This window comes from Oncorhynchus clarkii, chromosome 17 (assembly GCF_045791955.1).
Source record: "Oncorhynchus clarkii lewisi isolate Uvic-CL-2024 chromosome 17, UVic_Ocla_1.0, whole genome shotgun sequence".
In the NCBI taxonomy this organism is placed as follows: Eukaryota; Metazoa; Chordata; class Actinopteri; order Salmoniformes; family Salmonidae; genus Oncorhynchus; species Oncorhynchus clarkii.
The window spans coordinates 27,870,945-27,891,063 of record NC_092163.1 but is presented as its reverse complement, the minus strand read 5'-3'; the positions used below and the strand labels follow the sequence as shown (position 1 = coordinate 27,891,063).

The window sequence follows — 20,119 nt, the reverse complement described above, 5'->3', positions numbered from 1 at the left end:
TCATTTCAGAGACCTGTGATAGTGAGCATATCACATTGCAAAACTGTATTTTTCGAGACAGGTAAATGGAAAAAAATAATATTCCCACCCTTAGGGTTAAAAGATACCAGAGTACAAAATACTTTTTACAGCGTAGGTTTCACATTTCCCCTGACCTGGTGCAGACTGCTTCCTCACACGGAAATATCTTTCAAAAGTTGCAACCGTAGAAAATGAATAGAAATTAGACAGATAGTGAAACTTTTATCTAATCGTATACAACACACTTGTGGTAGCCTGTGTAACAGTTAAAATGAGAAAGGAAATTATACAAAAGAGGAAATTATTGTTGGATTCATTTAGTAATGGTGTGCAGTTTCTAGGACATTTCAGACAGATGATGCACCGTACATCAGATGTGCATCAGAGCCACTGACCTGTGTCTGTGACTGTTTCATCTATGTGATTGTATTATCTATAATGTCCTTATCAAGAATAGCTTTTAGGGATATTTAGAACTTTCGAAATGACTTACAATTTATTGTATTTATGATGAATATATCATGTCAGCCATTTGTATATAATGGACTGTATATAGCGCTGGATTTGGATTTACATCCAAATGCACAAGATCTTTACATTGTTCAGAGGAAACTCACCTCATCCACTACCATGTCTAACAATATTGAGTAAGGCTGTAATCCAGAGGTGGGACCAAGTCACTATTATTTGAGTCACAAGTAAGTCACAAGTCAGAAGGTACGAATCTCAAGTCGAGTCACAAGTAGAACAGGCCGAGTCTCAAGTCAATTCCAAGTTGTGTATCTGTATAAACCCATTTGAACTTGGCGATATGTTTGTATATATTTTTTTATTTCACCTTTATTTTACCAGGTAGGCCAGTTGAGAACAAGTTCTCATTTACAACTGCGACCTGGGCGAGATAAAGCAAAGCAGTGCAACAAAAACAACAACATGTAAACAAACATACAGTCAATAGAAAAAATCTATGGACAGTATGTGCAAATGTGGAAGAGTAGGGGGGTAAGGCAATAAATTGGCCAGATGCGAAATAATTACAATTTAGCATTAACACTGGAGTGATAGATGTGCAGATGATGATGTGTAAGTAGAGGTTCCATCTGCAATCCAAGCACAAGTCTTAACAAATACAGATGGACCAATCAGAATACATCTTTGCCATCTCCCTCTACGTATGGTCTAGGCTAGTCTAGCCATCAATAATTGCACGCCAGCGAAAACTTCCATGTCAGAAATATTTAAGTGAATTATGTTGTCACTTCATTGTTCAGTGATGATAATAATTTGTCTGATGATCATAATGCATTTCTTAACCTATCTGTGCACAGAACCCGTTAGCGGGATGAAATTCAACAACATACAGTGATCGCTACGTAAATAGTCATATTAAACATTCATGAAAATACAAGTGTCTCACATGTTTCGAAAGCCTAGAATCTTGCTAATCCAACTGCGTTGTCAGATTTAAAAAAGGATTTACTGCGAAAGGATACGATGTGATTATCTGAGGATAGAGCCCCATAAAAAAAAAACTATTTCAACCAGCACAGGCGTAACAAAATCACAAACTGCAATAAAATAAATAGTTTACCTTTGACGATCTTCCTCTGTTTGCAATCCCAATGCTCTTTGTTACACAATGAATGGTCCTTTGTTTGATAAAATCCATTTTTATAGCCTAACACAAAACATTTTGTGAACCGCTTGTGTCGTGAATTTCGTCTCATTGCATTTTCGACGACACATTTGAGGTATATACACACACAAAACATGACTTTTCCAGTCATGTTTGGTTTCATTGCAATCAACTGTTTTGTTTGTAACACAACCAGATTTGAAAAAATCTGTCATTCTCCCCTGAAATAAGGCACTTTTCCCTGGTAGGCGGTCATTGTAAATAAGAGTTTGTTCTTAACTGACTTGCCTGGTTAAATAAAAAAAATACCAGAGTAAATTATCTATTGATTCTGTCTCTTCGCAGCAAAATCTACAGAGCTGAGACTGAAATTATGCATTCTGTTGGTGGCAGTGATTTTATATAATAATTTAATTTTAAAATCTTAATTGAATCAAGTGTAGTTTTTTGTACCATGTGCCATGGAATTGGTACATCGAAAATCCTTCCCATTTATTTTGCAACCTGTATGGCGCAGAGATCAACATTTTTGTCCTCAAATGAAACTGGTATATTTTTATATTTATGCCAGTTCTTTTCAGCCAATTTGTATCTTTAATATATGTGAGGCAAACAAATCCCCAACCTTCTCTATTTTCCACTTGCCTCCTCCATTTTTGTGGTGGTACTGCAATCAGTTGGTTGTTAGTTTAGATTGAGCAGATATTCACATATATTTTTGATAGCTGCATGTGACATAACTCCTCTGTTTCTATTCCTAATATCATTAATAAATATAATAGCATTTTAAAACATTTTTTCCATAAAGAATGTTTTTTTATTAATCAGTATATTTGAGTTTAACCATAACATTTGTTGTAATATTTGTTCTATCTTTTCTGGAGGATAAAACTGAAATTGTAACCAGCTTTGTATGGCTTGTTTAAGAAAGGGCGATACTTTGTTGTTTTCAATTAGTCGGAAATTAGAAGTTTTTGAACAAAGGATGAGCCTTCTTAATAATCTACTGGAGAAACATTTTGGGTTTAAGTATAACTTATGTATGAGTGAAGCTTTTAGTGAGAGGTTTAAAGCTTTAATATTTAATAATAATTTTAGCCGCCTAAATTCATATTCATTATATAAATAGGCACGTGGCTTCTTCCTTGCTGAGCGACCTTTCAGATTATGTCTATATACTGTTGGGGAATTATCAGAATTAGACGACAATACGACTTGTTTTTCTGTGGATATAGATACTTTTGTATTTGTTTCCTACCGCATCTTCACAAGGTTCTTTGCTGTTGTTCTGGGATTGATTTGCACTTTTCGCACCAAGTACGTTAATCTCTAGGAGACAGAACGCGTCTCCTTCCTGAGCGGTATGATGGATGCGTGGTCCCATCGAGTTTACAGATGTACAGATGAATGTACCTTCAAGCATTTGGAAATTGCTCCCAAGGATGAACTAGACTTGTGGAGGTCTACAATTGTTTTGGCTTGGCTGATTTCTTTTGATTTTGCCATGATGTCAAGCAAAGAGGCACTGAGTTTGAAGGTAGGCCTTGAAATACATCCACGGGTACACCTCCAATTGACTCAAATTATGTCGATTAGCCTATCAGAAGCTTCTAAAGCCATGACATAATTTTCTGGAATTTTCCAAGCTGATTAAAGGCACAGTCGACTTTGTGTATGTAAACTTCTGATCCACTGGAATTGTGATACATTGAAATAATATGTCTGTAAACAATTGTTGGAAAAATGAGTTGTGTTATTTACAAAGTAGATGTCCTAACCGACTTGCCAAAACTATCGTTTGTTAATTAACAAGAAATGTGTGGAGAGGTTGAACAACTAGTTATAATGACTCCAACCTAAGTGTATGTAAACTTCCGACTTCAACTGTATCTCTATATACAGTGGCTTGCGAAAGTAATCACCCCTTTTTGCATTTTTCCTATTTTGTTGCCTTTCAACCAGGAATTAAAATATATTTTGGGGGGGGTTGTATCATTTGACTTACACAACATGCCTACCACTTTGAAGATGCAAAATATTTGTTATTGTGAAACAAACAAGAAATACATTTTTTTTAAACTGAAAACTTGTGCGTGCATAACTATTCACCCCCCCCCCCCCCAAGTCAATACTTTGTAGAGCCACCTTTTGCAGCAATTACAGCTGTAAGTCTCTTGGAGTATGTCTCTATAAGCTTGGCACATCTAGCCACTGGGATCTTTGCCCGTTCTTCAAAGCAAATCTGCTCCAGCTCCTTCAAGTTTGATGGGTTCCACTGGTGTACAGCAATCTTTAAGTCATACCACAGATTCTCAATTGGATTGAGGTCTGTTCTTTGACTAGGCCCTTCCAAGACATTTACATGTTTCCCCTTAAAGCACTCAAGTGTTGCTTTAGCAGTATGCTTAGTGTCATTGTCCTGCTGGAAGGTGAACCTCCGTCCCAGTCTCAAATCTCTGGAAGACTGAAACAGGTTTCCCTCAATAATTTCCCTGTATTTAGCACCATCCATAATTTCTTCAATTCTGACCAGTTTACCAGTCCCTGTCGATGAAAAACATCCCCACACCATGATGCTGCCACCACCATGCTTCACTGTGGGGATGTTGTTCTTGGGGCGATGAGAGGTGTTGGGTTTGCGCCAGACATGGCGTTTTCCTTGATGGCCAAAAAGCTCACATTTAGTCTCAACCTTACCAGAGTACCTTCTTCCTTATGTTTGGGGAGTCTCCCAAATGCCATTTGGCAAACACCAAACATGTTTGCTTTTTTTATGGACACTCTTCCGTAAAGCCCAGCTCTGTGGAGTGTACAGCTTAAAGTGGTCCTGTGGACAGTTACTCCAATCTCCACTGCAGCTCCTTCAGGTTTATCTTTGGTCTTTGTTGTCTCTCTGATCAATGCCCTCCTTGCCTGGTCCATGTGTTTTGGTAGGCAGCCCTCTCTTGGCAGGTTTGCTGTGGTGTTATATTCTTTCCAGTTTTTAATAATGGATTTAATGGTGCTCCATGGGATGTTCAAAGATTCAGATTTTTTTTATAACTCAACCTTGATCTGTACTTCTCCACAACTTTGTCCCTGACCTGTTTGGAGAGCTCCTTGATCTTCATAGTGCCGCTTGCTTGGTAGTGCCCGTTGCTTAGTGGTGTTGCAGACTCTGAGGCCTTTCAGAACAGGTGTAAATATACTGAGGTCATGTGACACTTACAATGGTTCCTCCTTTAAAAGTTGCGTCGTACTGCGGCTCACCTTGTGTGCTGCTGCAGCATTCTGTGGCACGCAGCCATTTTTTCTGTTACTGCAAGTTATTGCTAGTTTGACCACCAAGGGCATATTTGAGAAGCATCTGATTGTAAAGTGGTGATCCTTACTGACCTAAAACAGGGAATTTTCAATAGGATTAAATGTCAGGAATTGTGAAAAACTGAGTTTACATGTATTTGGCTAAAGTGTATGTGAACTTCCGACTTCAACTGTATACCCCAAAAATATATGGGATATTGGAAATGATGCATACAATTACATTGATGGAAGCAACAATATATCCACAATATTAAAGCTGATCCACCCTCTACATTTGTATATATAAAAGGAAAATATACAAATAAAACAATAATAATACATTAAAACCTCTTACTCCCACCCGACACGCAGACGTCCCATCTAGACACCTGGAAATGCAAATGCGCTACGCTAAATGCTAAATGTACTCGTTAAAACTCAAACGTTCATTAAAACACACATGCAGGGTATTGAATTAAAGCTACACTCGTTGTGAATCTAGCCAACAAGTCCGATTTTTAAAATGCTTTTCGGCGAAAGCATGAGAAGCTATTATCTGATAGCATGCAACACCCCGAAATACCTGAAGGCGACGTAAACAAAATAATTAGCGTAGCCGGCGCTACACAAATAGCAGAAATAAAATATAAAACATTAATTACCTTTGACGAGCTTCTTTGTTGGCACTCCTATATGCCCCATAAACATCACTATTGGGTCTTTTTTTCGATTAAATCGGTCCATATATACCCAAAATATCCATCTATGGAAACTGTGTGATTCATAAAAAAACACTGTTTCAAAACGCAGCGTCATTTTTTTAAATTAAAAAAGTCGACGATAAACTTTCACAAAACACTTCGAAATACTTTTGTAATCCAACTTTAGGTATTAGTAAACGTTAATAACATATCAAATTGATCACGGGGCGATGTGTATTCAATAGCTCCACGTCTTCAAATCATGTTCGGGAAATCTCTCTTCCAAAACTTCCTGTCGGAGACCGGACGGAATGGAATCTCTCTCCTTTGTTTGACCAAGAAATAACTCCCAGGTTACACAAGACTGGCGACATCGTTTGGAAGCCGTAGGAATTGCAATCTCGGACCCATTTAATTTGGTGTCCCTTAAACAATACATGCAAGTGGCGCATGGATATTTTTTCCAGTTTTCAGTGACCAGTTTTTCTTGCGCTTTTCGATGAAACACGCTCTGTTATAGTCACAGTCGTGATTTAACCAGTTTTAGAAACGTGAGAGTGTTTTCTATCCACACATACTAATCATATGCATATACTATATTCCTGGCATGAGTAGCAGGACGCTGAAATGTTGCGCGATTTTTAACAGAATGTTCGTAAAAGTAGGTGGTCGACTTAAGAGGTTTAATACAATTATAAAAAACATGTTTGATACCATTCCATTGAATCCATTCCAGACATTATTAGGAGCCGTCCTACAGTGATAGAACCGTATGATCTGAACCCAGATTTACATTTCAGAGCCATAATGTTCTATCAGCAATTGCACCCCCCTAAAAAACAGATTTATAAATGGCTCAGGATTTTGATACTCTGTACCTTTAAGGTGAGATCTGACACGTGAAAGCTTTGATGCTTAGTGTCTCAAAACAGTGTTTTGTACAGTCCCAGGGTCATTAAGTATTTGTCTATTTTTGAGGCTACCAGACAGCCCTTTTCATTATTTTGTCTACATTATGTAATAATTCATTTGAACAACAAATTCCAAATACAAGCTTCATAAGTAAATTATAAATATCAAGCTATTTTGACATACCAAAAGACCAGTAGGCCTATGCTAGTAATTGCTGCTTGATGCCCCATTGCTGGTGAGCTTGCATCGTAAATAGTTACAATTGTTGATCACCCCCCCCAAAAAATTGGAGCTGCATATGTACAGGGAGAACACGTGCAAACGATCACTGCACAAATGTAGCCTGTTATTACAGCCATAAACAGGGATGCATTTTCAAAACTCAAGATACAGAAATACACTGCATTTTACAGCTGCATTTTGAGCTGAATGTTATTCAAGTTAGCAGTCAATATAAACTAGGAATATCATGTCATCTTGTCACTTCTCTGGAGTCCAGATTAAGCCCGATTATACGGCCTACCTGTATGCAGCAAGGGCTGCGGGATCAGATGAAAAGCATGATCTGCCGGTGGCCTTTTTCTTCCTCACAAATATCGTAATTCATTTCGTCGGCTACTAGGTCGGCTACTCTGGTTTTGCCAAGCAACACCTAAGAAAATTAAACAAGAACTTTATGGTCACTCATCTGGATATGAGAGCCCGCCCTTGCATGCCAATGCTGATGACTGGTCGTTGGTCAATAAATCAATCAATAAAATGTATTTATAAAGCCCTTTTTACATCAGCAGAGCAATGCAGATGTAGAAGCATGGTGGCTAGGAAAAACTCCCTAGAAAAGGCAGGAACATAGGAAGAAACCTAGAGGGGAACAAGGCTCTGAGGGGTGGCCAGTCCTCTTCTGGCTATGCCAGTGGAGATTATAACTGTCACAGTGTACATTTAGGCTATATTGTTCAAGAATTTCAGATATTACTCTAAAGGGAGGGTCCGGGTGGGCCTTCTTTACGGCGGCGGCTCTGGTGCGGGATGTGGACCCCGCTCCACCTTTGACTTGGCCCACTTAGGTGGTGCCTCTGGTGCGGAGTGGGGACCCTCGCCGCCGACCCCGGACAGGCGGGAGACTCTGGCAGCGCCGGACAGGCGTGAGACTCTGGCAGCGCCGGACAGGCGGGAGACTCTGGCAGCGCCGGACAGGCGGTGAATACACTGGGCCGTGGAGGCGCACTTGCAGTCTCGAGCGCAGAGCTGGCCCCACCCGTTCTGTCTGGATGCCAGCTTCCACCCGGCAAATGCGGGACGCTGGCACCGAGCACACCGGCCTATGAATGCTCGGCTGAGACACAGTGCGCATCACCCCATAGCATGGGGCCTGACCAATCCCATGCGTGCCACAGTAAGCACGGGGAGTGGGCTCAGGTCTCCAACCTGACTCCGCCACACTCCCCAGGTGCCCCCCGCAAAAACATTTTTGTGGCTGCCTCTCGGGCTTCCTGGCCAACCGTGTTCCCTCATACCGCTGGTTCCCTTCTCCTGCTGCCTTTGCTCTCCTGGCTCTCCACCTGTTCCCATGGGAGGCGATCCCTTCCAGCCAGGATCTCCTCCCATGTGTAGGATCCCTTCCCGTCCAGAATGTCCTCCATTGTCCAGTCCTCTTTTCCATGCTGCTTTGTCCTTTGGTGGTTGGTAGTTCTGTAACGGCTGTTGGTGGAAGAAGGTGAGGACCAAGGTGCAGCGTGGTACGTGTTCATGCTTTATTAGTTGAACTGAACACTGAAAAGCAAAACAACAAAGAGAACAACCCAAATAGTTCTGTCTGGTGCAGACACAGAAACAGAAAGCAACTACCCACAAAAACCCAGTGGGAAAAAGCTACCTAATTATGGTTCTCAATCAGAGACAACGATATACATCTGCCTCTGATTGAGAACCACACCAGCCAAACAACAAAGAAATACAAAACATAGAAAATTAACATAGAATGCCCACCCTAGTCACACCCTAGCCTAACCAAAATAGAGAATAAAAGCCTCTCTATGGCCAGGGCGTGACAGAACATATGAAAGCTGGTGGTTCCTTTTAACATGAGTCTTCAATATTCCCAGGTAAGAAGTTTTAGGTTGTAGTTATTATAGGAATTATAGGACTATTTCTCTCTATACCATTTGTATTTCATTAACCTTTGACTATTGGATGTTCTCATAGGCACTTTAGTATTTCCAGTGTAACAATATAGCCTCCGTCCCTCTCCTCGCTCCTCCCTGGGCTCGAACCAGGAACACAATGACAACAGCCACCCTCAAAGCAGCATTACCCATGCAGAGCAAGGGAAACAACCACTCGAAGGCACAGAGCGAGTGACGTTTGAAACGCTATTAGCGGAAGTTGATAGGCTTTGAAGTCATAAACAGCACAATGCCTGAAGCACAGAGCTGCTGGCAAAACGCATGAAAGTGCTGTTTGAATGAATGCTTACGAGCCTGCTGGTGCCTACCATCACTCAGTCAGACTGCTCTATCAAATCAGACTTAATTATAACATAATAACACACAGAAATATGAGCCTTAGGTCATTAATATGGTCGAATCCGGAAACTATCATCTCAAACAAAACGTTTATTCTTTCAGTGAAATACGGAACCGTTCCGTATTTTATCTAATAGGTGGCATCCCTAAGTCTAAATATTCCTGTTACATTGCACAACCTTCAATGTTATGTCATAATTACGTAGAATTCTGGCAAATGAGTTCGCAACGAGCCAGGCGGCCCAAACTGTTGCATATACCCTGACTCTGCGTGTAATGAACGCAAGAGAAGTAACACAATTTGACCTTATGAATATTGCCTGCTAACCTGGATTTCTTTTAGCTAAATATGCAGGTTTAAAAATATATACTTCTGTGTATTAATTTTAAGAAAGTCATTAATATTTATGGTTAGGTACACGTTGGAACAACGGCAGTCCTTTATCACGAATGCGCACCGCATCGATTATATGCAACACAGGACACTCTAGATAAACTAGTAATATCATCAACCATGTGTAGTGAGTGATTATGATTGATTGATTGATTGTTTTTTATAAGATAAGTTTAATGCTAGCTAGCAGCTTACCTTGGCTTCTTACTGCATTTGCGTAATAGGCAGGCTCCTCATGTGGCAGGTGGTTAGAGCGTTGGACTAGTTAACTGTAAGGTTGCAAGATTGAATCTCTGAGCTGACAAGGTAAAAATTTGTCGTTCTGCCCCTGAACAAGGCAGTTAACCCACTGTATCTAGGCCATCATTGAAAATAAGAATGTGTTCTTAACTGACTTGCGTGTAAAAAAAAGGGGGGGGAAAAAGAAAAGTCGGCCAAATCGGCATCCAAAAATACAGATTTCCGATTGTTATGAAAACTTTCCTAATAAATTGGCCATTCCGATTAATCGGTCGACCTCTACTCACAACCCTCCAAAACCTTCTCACTGCACTAGCACTTCTCACTGCACTGATTTGTGTTGATTGACAATTGCTGGCCCAATCAGAGGGCTGAGTGTGTTTCACTAGCTGCATGGAGAGTAGCCTAACCCACAGAGACTCTGTGCCACAAAATGAGTGACAAAACGTTACAAAACCTGGCCAGATAATTTCAAGTCATCAGTCTCAAGTGAATGTCAAGTCTCAAGTCTTGGCAAAGTTGGTAGACTTTAGAAAAGCAAGCAATAACTAAATGTACAGAATAAGACCACATATTGTTTACCCAGATTTTAGCAGAGATGCAGAGAAGCATATTTAGGGGGTGGGGGGAATGATTTGGGGATGACATTTAAACCAAAGTGTGTATTCCAGTCACTTATTGTCATTCAAGGTATGAAAACAAACATCTAAATATGTCTTGTTTTGGTCAGCTGTATAGTACAACGTCACAATTTGATTGTTGATATACAGTACTGTATGACCCCATTCTCTGCTTCACTGATCTTTCGCCTCAGAAGGGAGATGAAACAAAGACCAAATAACTCAATCCATTCATATCCCCATTTCCCTATTGACCGAATTGACATTTAGAACAAACTGCTTCCTGTAGCAACCAAGCTGAACTATTAGGTGTGAACTACACAATCCCTTTATGTCTAGAGCCTGGTTCTGTGGAATAGCAGTGGTTTTTATGTAATTTCCACTGATGCCATTCTCCTATCTGCTCTGTAGGACCCCTGTGAGTACTGTGAGTGCACATCCATTTATATTCTTGCTGCTCAGGCAAATAGCAGTCAATTAAAATATAGCATCGATGTAAGGATTATGCTGTTAGTGGAGTGAGTATTCTCATTAGCAACACTACCACCACTGTGAAATGAAGAGTGAGTGATTGGTGGCACTTTCAATTTAAATGTTGTGTTGTTATGGACTTTGAAACTGTGAATGGATGACAATTATAATAACATCACAACATTTGTTGACTGTACACAGTTACATATGTTTGAATGTAATTACAATACATGCACATCCATTAGATAGGGTCATCACACATGAGATTGCAATGATGACTCACTCTCAATTGATAAGGAGATACATTCGTAAAATGGTAACTCATAACTTCCAACATGGAAACTCGTCAAACATAATCAAATAATTAGGAATCGGAATTAAAATGCAAGGAGATGTCGACGCGCAGAACCCACAGAGTTTTGTAATTAGGGGTAGTGAGTCTAATTTAAAGCGGATTTTGATTGTGCTAATTATGTAATCGTCTTCCCTTCCACGTTTCGATGTGGCCTTTTAAGAAGTTCACTGAGAGAATAGGGGTGTGAACATTGCTTTGTTATCTTTTAACAGGGGCATGATCAAAATAATTGACATGATTATAAAACATTATTAAGTGTGTTAATCCATATTTCAATGTTTAAGTCAGGCCCCTGGTGTACTCTAATCATTAAAGTTGTATTTTTTTATATCCATTATTTGATAGTTGGAGCTCTGATATGAAAATCAGTGGCCCTGCGGCCTTGTGAATGTTGACCTGTTAAAAGGTCTTACTCACATCGGCTGCGGAGAGCATGATCACACAGTCGTCCGGGACAGCTGATGCTCTTGTGTCACTGGGCAGCTCTCGGCTGTGCTTCCCTTTGTAGTTTGTAATCGCTTGCAAGCCCTGCCACATCCGACAAGTGTCAGAGCCGGTGTAGTACAATTCGATCTTAGTCCATTATTGACGCTTTGCCTGTTTGATGGTTCGTCGGAGGGCATTTCTTATAAGCTTCCTCGTTAGTGTCCCGCTCCTTGAAAGCGGCAGCTCTACCCTTTAGTGCAATGCGAATATTGCCTGTAATCCATGTGTTCTGGTTGAGGTATGTACGTACAGTCACTGTGGGGACGACATCCTCAATGCACTTATTGATGTGACTGATGTGTTGTACTCCTCAATACCATCGGAAGAATCACAGTATATATTCCAGTCTGTGCTAGAAAAACAATCCTGTAGTTTAGCATCTGCTTCTTCTGACCACTTTTTTATAGACCAAGTCACTGGTGCTTCCTGCTTTAAATTTTTTGCTTGTAAGCAGGAATCAGGAGGATATAATTATGGTCAGATTTGCCAAATGGAGGGAGATTGGAGAGCTTTGTATGCGTCTCTGTGTGTGGAGAAAAGGTGATATTAATATGCACTGCACGATATTATGACCTCCCCGTTTTCTCAGATTTCAATTAGCTTTGCACTGCATTTCACCTCTGAAAGTTATATATAGAATGATGTACAGTTTTGGTTTTATTTGGTCATTTCTTTCAGTCTTTCAATATTATACATTGAAAGAGTGGATGTCCAGTTCAACACGTTACTTCAGTCACTACAATATTACTGTTATAGCATACAGGTCATCACCATTTTGTAAAATATTCAATAGAAACACTGTAAATTAATCTCTGTTCTCTTTGTAGATAATGTATCCCAGATATCCCATTCGTCAGTGAGTATTCGTATCCTGGATGTGAATGACAACCCTCCTGAACTGGCCACGCCCTATGAGGCATCTATCTGTGAGGATGCCAAGCCGGGTCAGGTAAGGGCAAACTTTAAAGTATTGCATTAATACCATGTATTTAATGTGCTGGTTGTGTGAATGGTGTGTGTGAATGAAGTTGCTGGTATTTCATGAATTCATCATCATAATTATTTCCAGTAGATTAGCAAAAATATTACCATGACTCAACCAAAACTGAGTTCAACAGCAATAAAGGGCTAAGAAAACAAATCCCATTGGAAACCTGACTTAATTGGCAATATTTTTTAATACATTTTGAATTTCTAAGGTGTACATACAGAAATGTAATGTAATGTGATGATTTACCAACGCAGGGTTTTCAATATCACAGTTGTGGAACAGCCCATGGTTGCATTGTGCTCTATCCAGTTTTGTTTTAAGAACTATCCAGCACCAGCAATCCAACTCCTCTACTTCATTTAAACTATCTCTGACACATCAACATCGAAGATGTTGTTTCCAAAGCTGTGTTTAAAACATAAGTTGTTTGCCATATACTAGTAGACCTTTGTATACTTGCTGGTCGGATGCAATGTTGTGAAATCAGTTTGTGTTGGTTGTAGAGCACAGCCAAGACATTCTTCCTCTTTGTCAGAATTGTTTCATTATCGCCTAGATTCTCAATTGGACAGCATGATCTATTTGACACTTTGTTCCAAAGGCAATTTATAAACTCTGTTTTTGGCACACAAGCAGCTTACCAAACTAGGCTTACGCCAATACTTGAGTTATTGGACATAAAAGGAAAATGTATGTCTGTGCTCTTTGCATTTGTGCTTTCTTGACTGAAGATGTAAAGCTGGGATTGAATCAGTATATAATAAGCCATTTAGCAGACACTTTTATCCAAAGTAACTTACAGTGAGTGTGTACATTTTACATTTGGTGGCCCCAGCATCAATATACAAGTATCAGTCAATATAGTGTCAAAAAATACAAATTGACTTAGCCGCTTTGGGGGAGTATGCTAATTTTAATTTGTTGACATCATGCATTTGCATGCGATTTTATACCCTTTTATCTGTTGTATTTATTAAACAAACAAAAAATGCCAGCTGTTTTGAAATTTACTACATAATATTCAACAGCCGATTTAGTGGAGAGATTACACAATATCATTGAAGTTGGACAGAAATGAATGCATAATCCAAAGGTCATGAACTTGGAACAGTTGGTGGCGTAAGAATAAAACATGTGTGGCTGTATGCATAGTGCAGAAGAAGGAGAATAGACAGAATAGCCCTGATTCTCAACTCCCATTAAAAATGGACGGGGTCATTAAGGTATTTTATTTCCATTCATGGTCAACAAGCCACGGGCTCAGTTGGAGCCAATTACACTGAGCGGAGCAAAGGAATAATTAAAAGACTGGGGATGCATCCCAAATGGTATTTTACTCCCTATATAGTATAGTGCACTACTTTTGATCAGGGCCCTATAGGCCCTAGTCAAAGGTAGTGCACTATATAAGGAGTAGGGTGACATCTGGGATGCACAGAGATTTTAAGCGAGGCCTCCAAGCTGGAATCCACATTTACATGTGTAATGAGGCTTAGGCCTCCCCTCCTCTTGCTCTGCAGACTCTTAACTGCTCATCGCCCTCTGTGTTTGCCACCTCTCCCAATAACATTGTCTGGTCTGATCTCTCGCCACCTCGCTCCTTCCTCGCTCCCTCCTCCATCTGCAAGCCAACATTAACCTTCAACACATAATCATAGGGAGACCATTAGTCTTATTGTTGAGATTTTCCCCAACAGAATTCTTTCACAGGTCCATTTAGATTTCAGACGTGCAGCTCAAAGATGTTCAGCTCACGGGCACATTGGCATTTGGAAATATTTTTCAAATAACGTAGATAGGACCATATTTTCCCATTTTAATTGATCCACTGACGTCTATCCATTGATGGGTCAGGAAAAATGGTGAGGTAAGCGTTAGAAATAAAATGGAATGGGCTTCTGTTTTTGTTGAAGGCACAAACAAATAAAATTGTATTTGTCTCATGCGCCGAATACAACAGGGTAGACCACACAGTGAAATTCTTACTTACAAGCCCTTATCCAACAATACAGTTAAGAAAATAAATACATGTTAAAAATAAAACATCTAAAATAAAAGTAACAAATAATTAAAGAGCAGCAGAAAAATAACAAAAGCAAGGTTATATACATGGGGTGCTGGTACAGAGTCAATGTGCGGGGGCATCGGTTAGGCAAGGTAACTGAGGTAATATGAACATGTAGGTAGAGTTAAAGTGACTATGCATAGATAATAAACAGAGAGTAACAGCAATGTAAAAGAGGGGGGGGGGGAAATGCAAATAGTCTGGGCATCCATTTGATTAGCTGTTCAGGACTCTTATGGCTTGCGGGTAGAAGCTGTTAATAAGTATTTTGGACCTAGACTTGGTGCTCCAGTACCGCTTGCCGTGCGGTAGCAGAGAGAACAGTCTATGACTAGGGTGGCTGGAGTTTTAGTTTTAGGACCTTCCTCTGACACCACATGGTATAGAGGTCCTGGATGGCAGGAAGCTTGGCCCCAGTGATGTACTGGGGCGTACGCACTACCCTCTGTAGTGCCTTGATCGTTTGTTGTTGACGTGGACGGCAATGAACTTGAAGCTCTCAATCTGCTCCACTACAATGCATACAGTACTGTAAACCAGGACACTCAAAACTGAGCTCTCTTGGTCTAGCTGTCTCGTAGCTGCTGGGACATTTCATATATTTTCTTCCTGCTCTGTAATGTTCCAGAAGTTCTCTCGTCTTTGACCGCAAAATGTTTTAATGGAAATGTGTTGTCTTTGGGTCAGGGGTTTCTCGTGTTCATTCTCTGCCTTGGCATAGCTACTTGGAGCATTCTGGGACAGATTTGCTGCTCTCTATGGGGCCAATTCCGACCCAAGTTATGTGTGCGAAAATGAAACTTAATTCCCTTTTTATGCACTTTTCTCTATGCGTATTCTGACCTTGAACTTAAGCATGAGAATAACATGCTATTCAACCGTAATTATTTTGGGGTGGAGATCAAAGAAATTAAGGTGTGGAGGAGGTGTGTCTACAGAGACTTCATATTCTGACCTTGACTTACTTCCCTCATAATTCCACCAGCCTAGTGCTCGTGAAAAGTTGGAATAAGGAATGTGCCACTGTAGCAAACGTGTAACAACTGTTTGGGTTCGAAAACCGGTCAAGGTATAGAGAAATACTAGATGAAAAATGAGGTTTAATAGACATACATACAGTGCCTTCAATAAGTATTCACACCCCTTGCCTTTTTCCACACTGTGTTGTTACATCCTGAATTAAGAATATATTATATTGAGATTTTGTGTCACTGACCTACACACAATACCCTATTAATGGAATAATGTTTTTATACATTTTTACAAATAATAGTGTGTAACATTAACATTTTTACATTTTAATATATATATATATATATATTCCTTTTATTTAACTAGGCAAGAACAAATTCTTATTTACAATGATGGCCTACCGGGGAACATGTGGTTAACTGCCTTGTTCAGGGACAGAACGACAGGTTTTTACCTTGTCAGCTCGGGGATTCAATCCAACAACCTTTCGGTGACTGGCCCAAAGCTCTAACCACTAGGCTACCTGCCGCCTCAAAATGACTACCTGATCTCTGTACCCCACACATACAATGATCTGTACGGTCCCTCAGTCTAGCATGGAATATCAAACACAGATTCAACCACAAAGACCAGGAAGGTTTTCCAATACCCCGCAAAGAAGGGCACCTATTGGTGGATTGGTTAAAGTTAAAAAAGCAGACATTGACTCTCCGTTTGAGCATGGGGAAGTTATTAATTACACTTTACACTTTCAGAGAAAACTAAGGATGGCTCAACAACATTTTAGTTACTCCACAGTACAAACCTAAATGACAGTGAAAAGAAGGAAGGCTGTACAGAAAATACAAATATTCCAAAACATGCATCCTGTTTGCAATAAGGCACTAAAGTAAAACTGCAATAAATGTGGCAAAGAAATTAACTTCATCTCCTGAAAAAAGTGTTATGTTTGGGGCAAATCCAACGCAACACATCACTGGGTAGCACTTTTCATATTTTCAAGCATGGTTGTGGCTGCATCATGTTATGGGTACGCTTGTCATCGGCAAGGAAAATGTATGTTTTTTAGGATAAAAAGAAACAGAATAGAGCTAAGCACAGGCAAAATCCTAGAGGAAAACCTGGTTCAGTCTGCTTTCCAACAGGCACTGGAAGGGAAATTCACCTTTCAGCAGGACAATAACCTAAAACACATGGCCAAATATACACTGGAGTTGTTTACCAAGACGACATTGAATGTTCCTGAGTGGCTTAGTTACAGTCTTGACTTAAATCGACTTGAAAATCTATGGCAAGACTTGAAAATGAATGTCTATCAATTAAGAATTTTAAACAGAATAATGTGCAAATATTGTACAATCCAGATGTGCAAAGCTCTTAAAAACATACCCAGAAAGACACAGCTGTAATCGCTGTCAAAGGGGATTCTAACATGTATTGCCTCAGATGTGTAAATATTTATGCAAATGAGATATTTCTGAATTTAATTTTCATTATATTAGCAAAAATCTCTTAACATGTTTTCACTGTCGTTATGGGGTATTGTGTGTAGATGAGAAAAACAATATATTTACTCCATTTTGAATTCAGGCTGTAACACAGCAAAATGTGGAATAAGTCAAGGGGTATGAATACTTTCTGAAGGCACTGTATGCATATAGAAAGACAGCCACGTTCCCATTAAAGGTTCTCAGCAAATCTCTCCCCCTCCAGAAGGGAAGGCAGACCTAAATACTCTTGCCTTATCTGTTCGCTGTTTCACCCGTCCATGCCTGGTGCCAAAGCAATAAATCAATACTGAGACCTTAGGGTTGAATAGACTATACATCTGAAACATCTTAATCGCTTAAGGACACCTATGGCCGATTTTATGGCTCAAGGGCCTAGATACCTGTTACTAAGACCTGTTTTGTGGTTACCTCTGGCGTTAGAGAAGGTACCTAAAGTTCAAAATCCATTAGGGAATAATCATCATAAAATAGTTTGCAGCAAAAGTCAAAGCACATGTGGACATCAATAAAATACATGTTTTACTATTATTCCACACTGGAGAAGGTGGTATGCACCAGAATGTCTGTGTTATCTAGTACCCTGTCTATTGCAAACCAATATTTTTTTATATATATATTTGTTTTCAGCCACCCTTAATGTTGGATTGGATTTTGGTTTTACGAACCACATGAAGTCTATTACAGTTTTTTTGCATGTGATTGTTTCTGCTTTCCTCACTTTATACTACCTTCAAATAATAGTACCTTTTTAATTATTGTATATGAACCATTTCATTTCCCCAACATTGAATGTGCCCATTTTGCACAGCCTAAAACTTTGATGCAGAGATACATTTGTATATATAGTGTATGCGAACACCCTTCAAATGAGTGGATTCGGCTATTTCAGCCACACTCATTGCCAAAAGAAGTATAAAATCGAGCACACAGCCGCGCCATCTCCATATTGAACATTGGCAGTAAAATGGCCTTACTGAAGTGCTCAGTGACATTCAACGCGGCACCGTCATAGGATGCCAGCTTTCCAATAAGTCAGTTCGTCAAATTTCTGCCCTGCTAGATCTGCCCCGGTCAATGCTGTAAATACTGTTATTGTGAAGTGGAAATGTCTACTCCACCACCCCAAACTGCATCTGTGCATCTGGAAGCAACGTCAGCACAAGAACTGTGTGTCGGGAACTTTATGAAATGGGTTTCCATGGCCGAGCAGCCGCACACAAGCCTAACATCACCATGCGCAATTCCAAGCCTCAGCTAGAGTGTTGTAAAGCTTACTGGCATTGGACTCTGGAGCAGTGGAAATGCATTCTCTGGAGTGATGAATCACGCTTTACCATCTGGCAGTCCAATGGACAAATCTGAGTTTGGCAGATGTCAGGACCACGCTACCTGCCCGAATGCATAGTGCCAATTGACCTCAACCCCATTGAACACCTTTGGGATGAATTGGAATGGCGACTACGAGCCAGGCATAATCTCCCAACATCAGTGCCCGACCTCACTAATGCTCTTGTGGCTGAATGGAAGCAAGTCCCCGCAGTAATGTTCTAACATGTAGTAGAAAGCCTTCCCAGAAGAGTGGAGGCTGTGACAGCAGCAAAGGGGAGACCAACTCCATATTAATGCCCATGATTTTGGAACACACTTTTGGTCATGTAGTGTACATTTGATAGATTAGCCTGCATTCTATTAATACCTAACTTGTGGGTTTGCAGATTAATATAATTTGGTAAAATATGTTGTTCAGTAGCCGATGTAGGATAAGGTCGCCTGCAAACCAGAAAAACTAATGTAAAAAATGCAGCAACTCAATGGGAGCAGAGCATTGCAGGAACACATTACACATTACAACAGGCCCTTCCCAAGCACATGAAAATTATTGAGTTGCTGTGTTTTTATGCATCATTTGTTTGGTCTGAACACGCTCTAAACTCAAACCCACAGGTATATAAACCGTGATTGTTCCCTGGTTTACTTCCGGCGCCGACAGAGATGGCCGCCTCGCTTCGCGTTCCTAGGAAACTATGCAGTTTTTTGTTTTTTTACGTGTTATTTCTTACATTAGTACCCCAGGTCATCTTAGGTTTCATTACATACAGTCGAGAAGAACTACTGAATATAAGATCAGCGTCAACTCACCATCAGTACGACCAAGAATATGTTTTTCGCGATGCGGATCCTGTGTTCTTACAAACAGGACAACGGAGCGGATCCCATGCAGCGACCCAAAAAAACGACTCCGAAAAAGAGGGAAACGAGGCGGTCTTCTGGTCAGACTCCGGAGACGGGCACACCGTGCACCACTCCCTAGCATTCTTCTTGCCAATGTCCAGTCTCTTGACAACAAGGTTGATGAAATCCGAGCAAGGGTAGCATTCCAGAGGGACATCAGAGACTGTAACGTTCTTTGCTACACGGAAACGTGGCTCACTGGAGAGACGCTATCCGAGGCGATGCAGCCAACGGGTTTCTCCACGCATCGCGCAGACAGAAACAAACATCTTTCTGGTAAGAAGAGGGGCGGGGGCGTATGCCTTATGGCTAACGTGACATGGTGTGATGAAAGAAACATACAGGAACTCAAATCCTTCTGTTCACCTGATTTAGAATTCCTCACAATCAAATGTAGACCGCATTATCTACCAAGAGAATTCTCTTCGATTATAATCACAGCCGTATATATCCCCCCCCAAGCAGACACATCGATGGCTCTGAATGAACTTTATTTGACTCTTTGCAAACTGGAAACCATTTATCCGGAGGCTGCATTCATTGTAGCTGGGGATTTTAACAAAGCTAATCTGAAAACAAGACTCCCTAAATTTTATCAGCATATCGATTGCGCAACCAGGGGTGGAAAGACCTTGGATCATTGTTACTCTAACTTCCGCAACGCATATAAGGCCCTGCCCCGCCCCCCTTTCGGAAAAGCTGACC

At 40.4% G+C, this 20,119-nt stretch overlaps 1 protein-coding gene across 1 annotated transcript in view; it reads left to right on the top strand.

Annotated features, from left to right (window-relative positions):
* The window catches only part of LOC139370665 (cadherin-22-like), a 134,358-nt gene that overhangs the window by 74,729 nt on the left and 39,510 nt on the right, over nt 1-20,119 (top strand). The window contains exon 9 of the mRNA XM_071110279.1: nt 12,471-12,592. Within this exon, the coding sequence (XP_070966380.1) occupies nt 12,471-12,592 (122 nt within the window). The remainder of the gene's footprint in view (nt 1-12,470; nt 12,593-20,119) is intronic.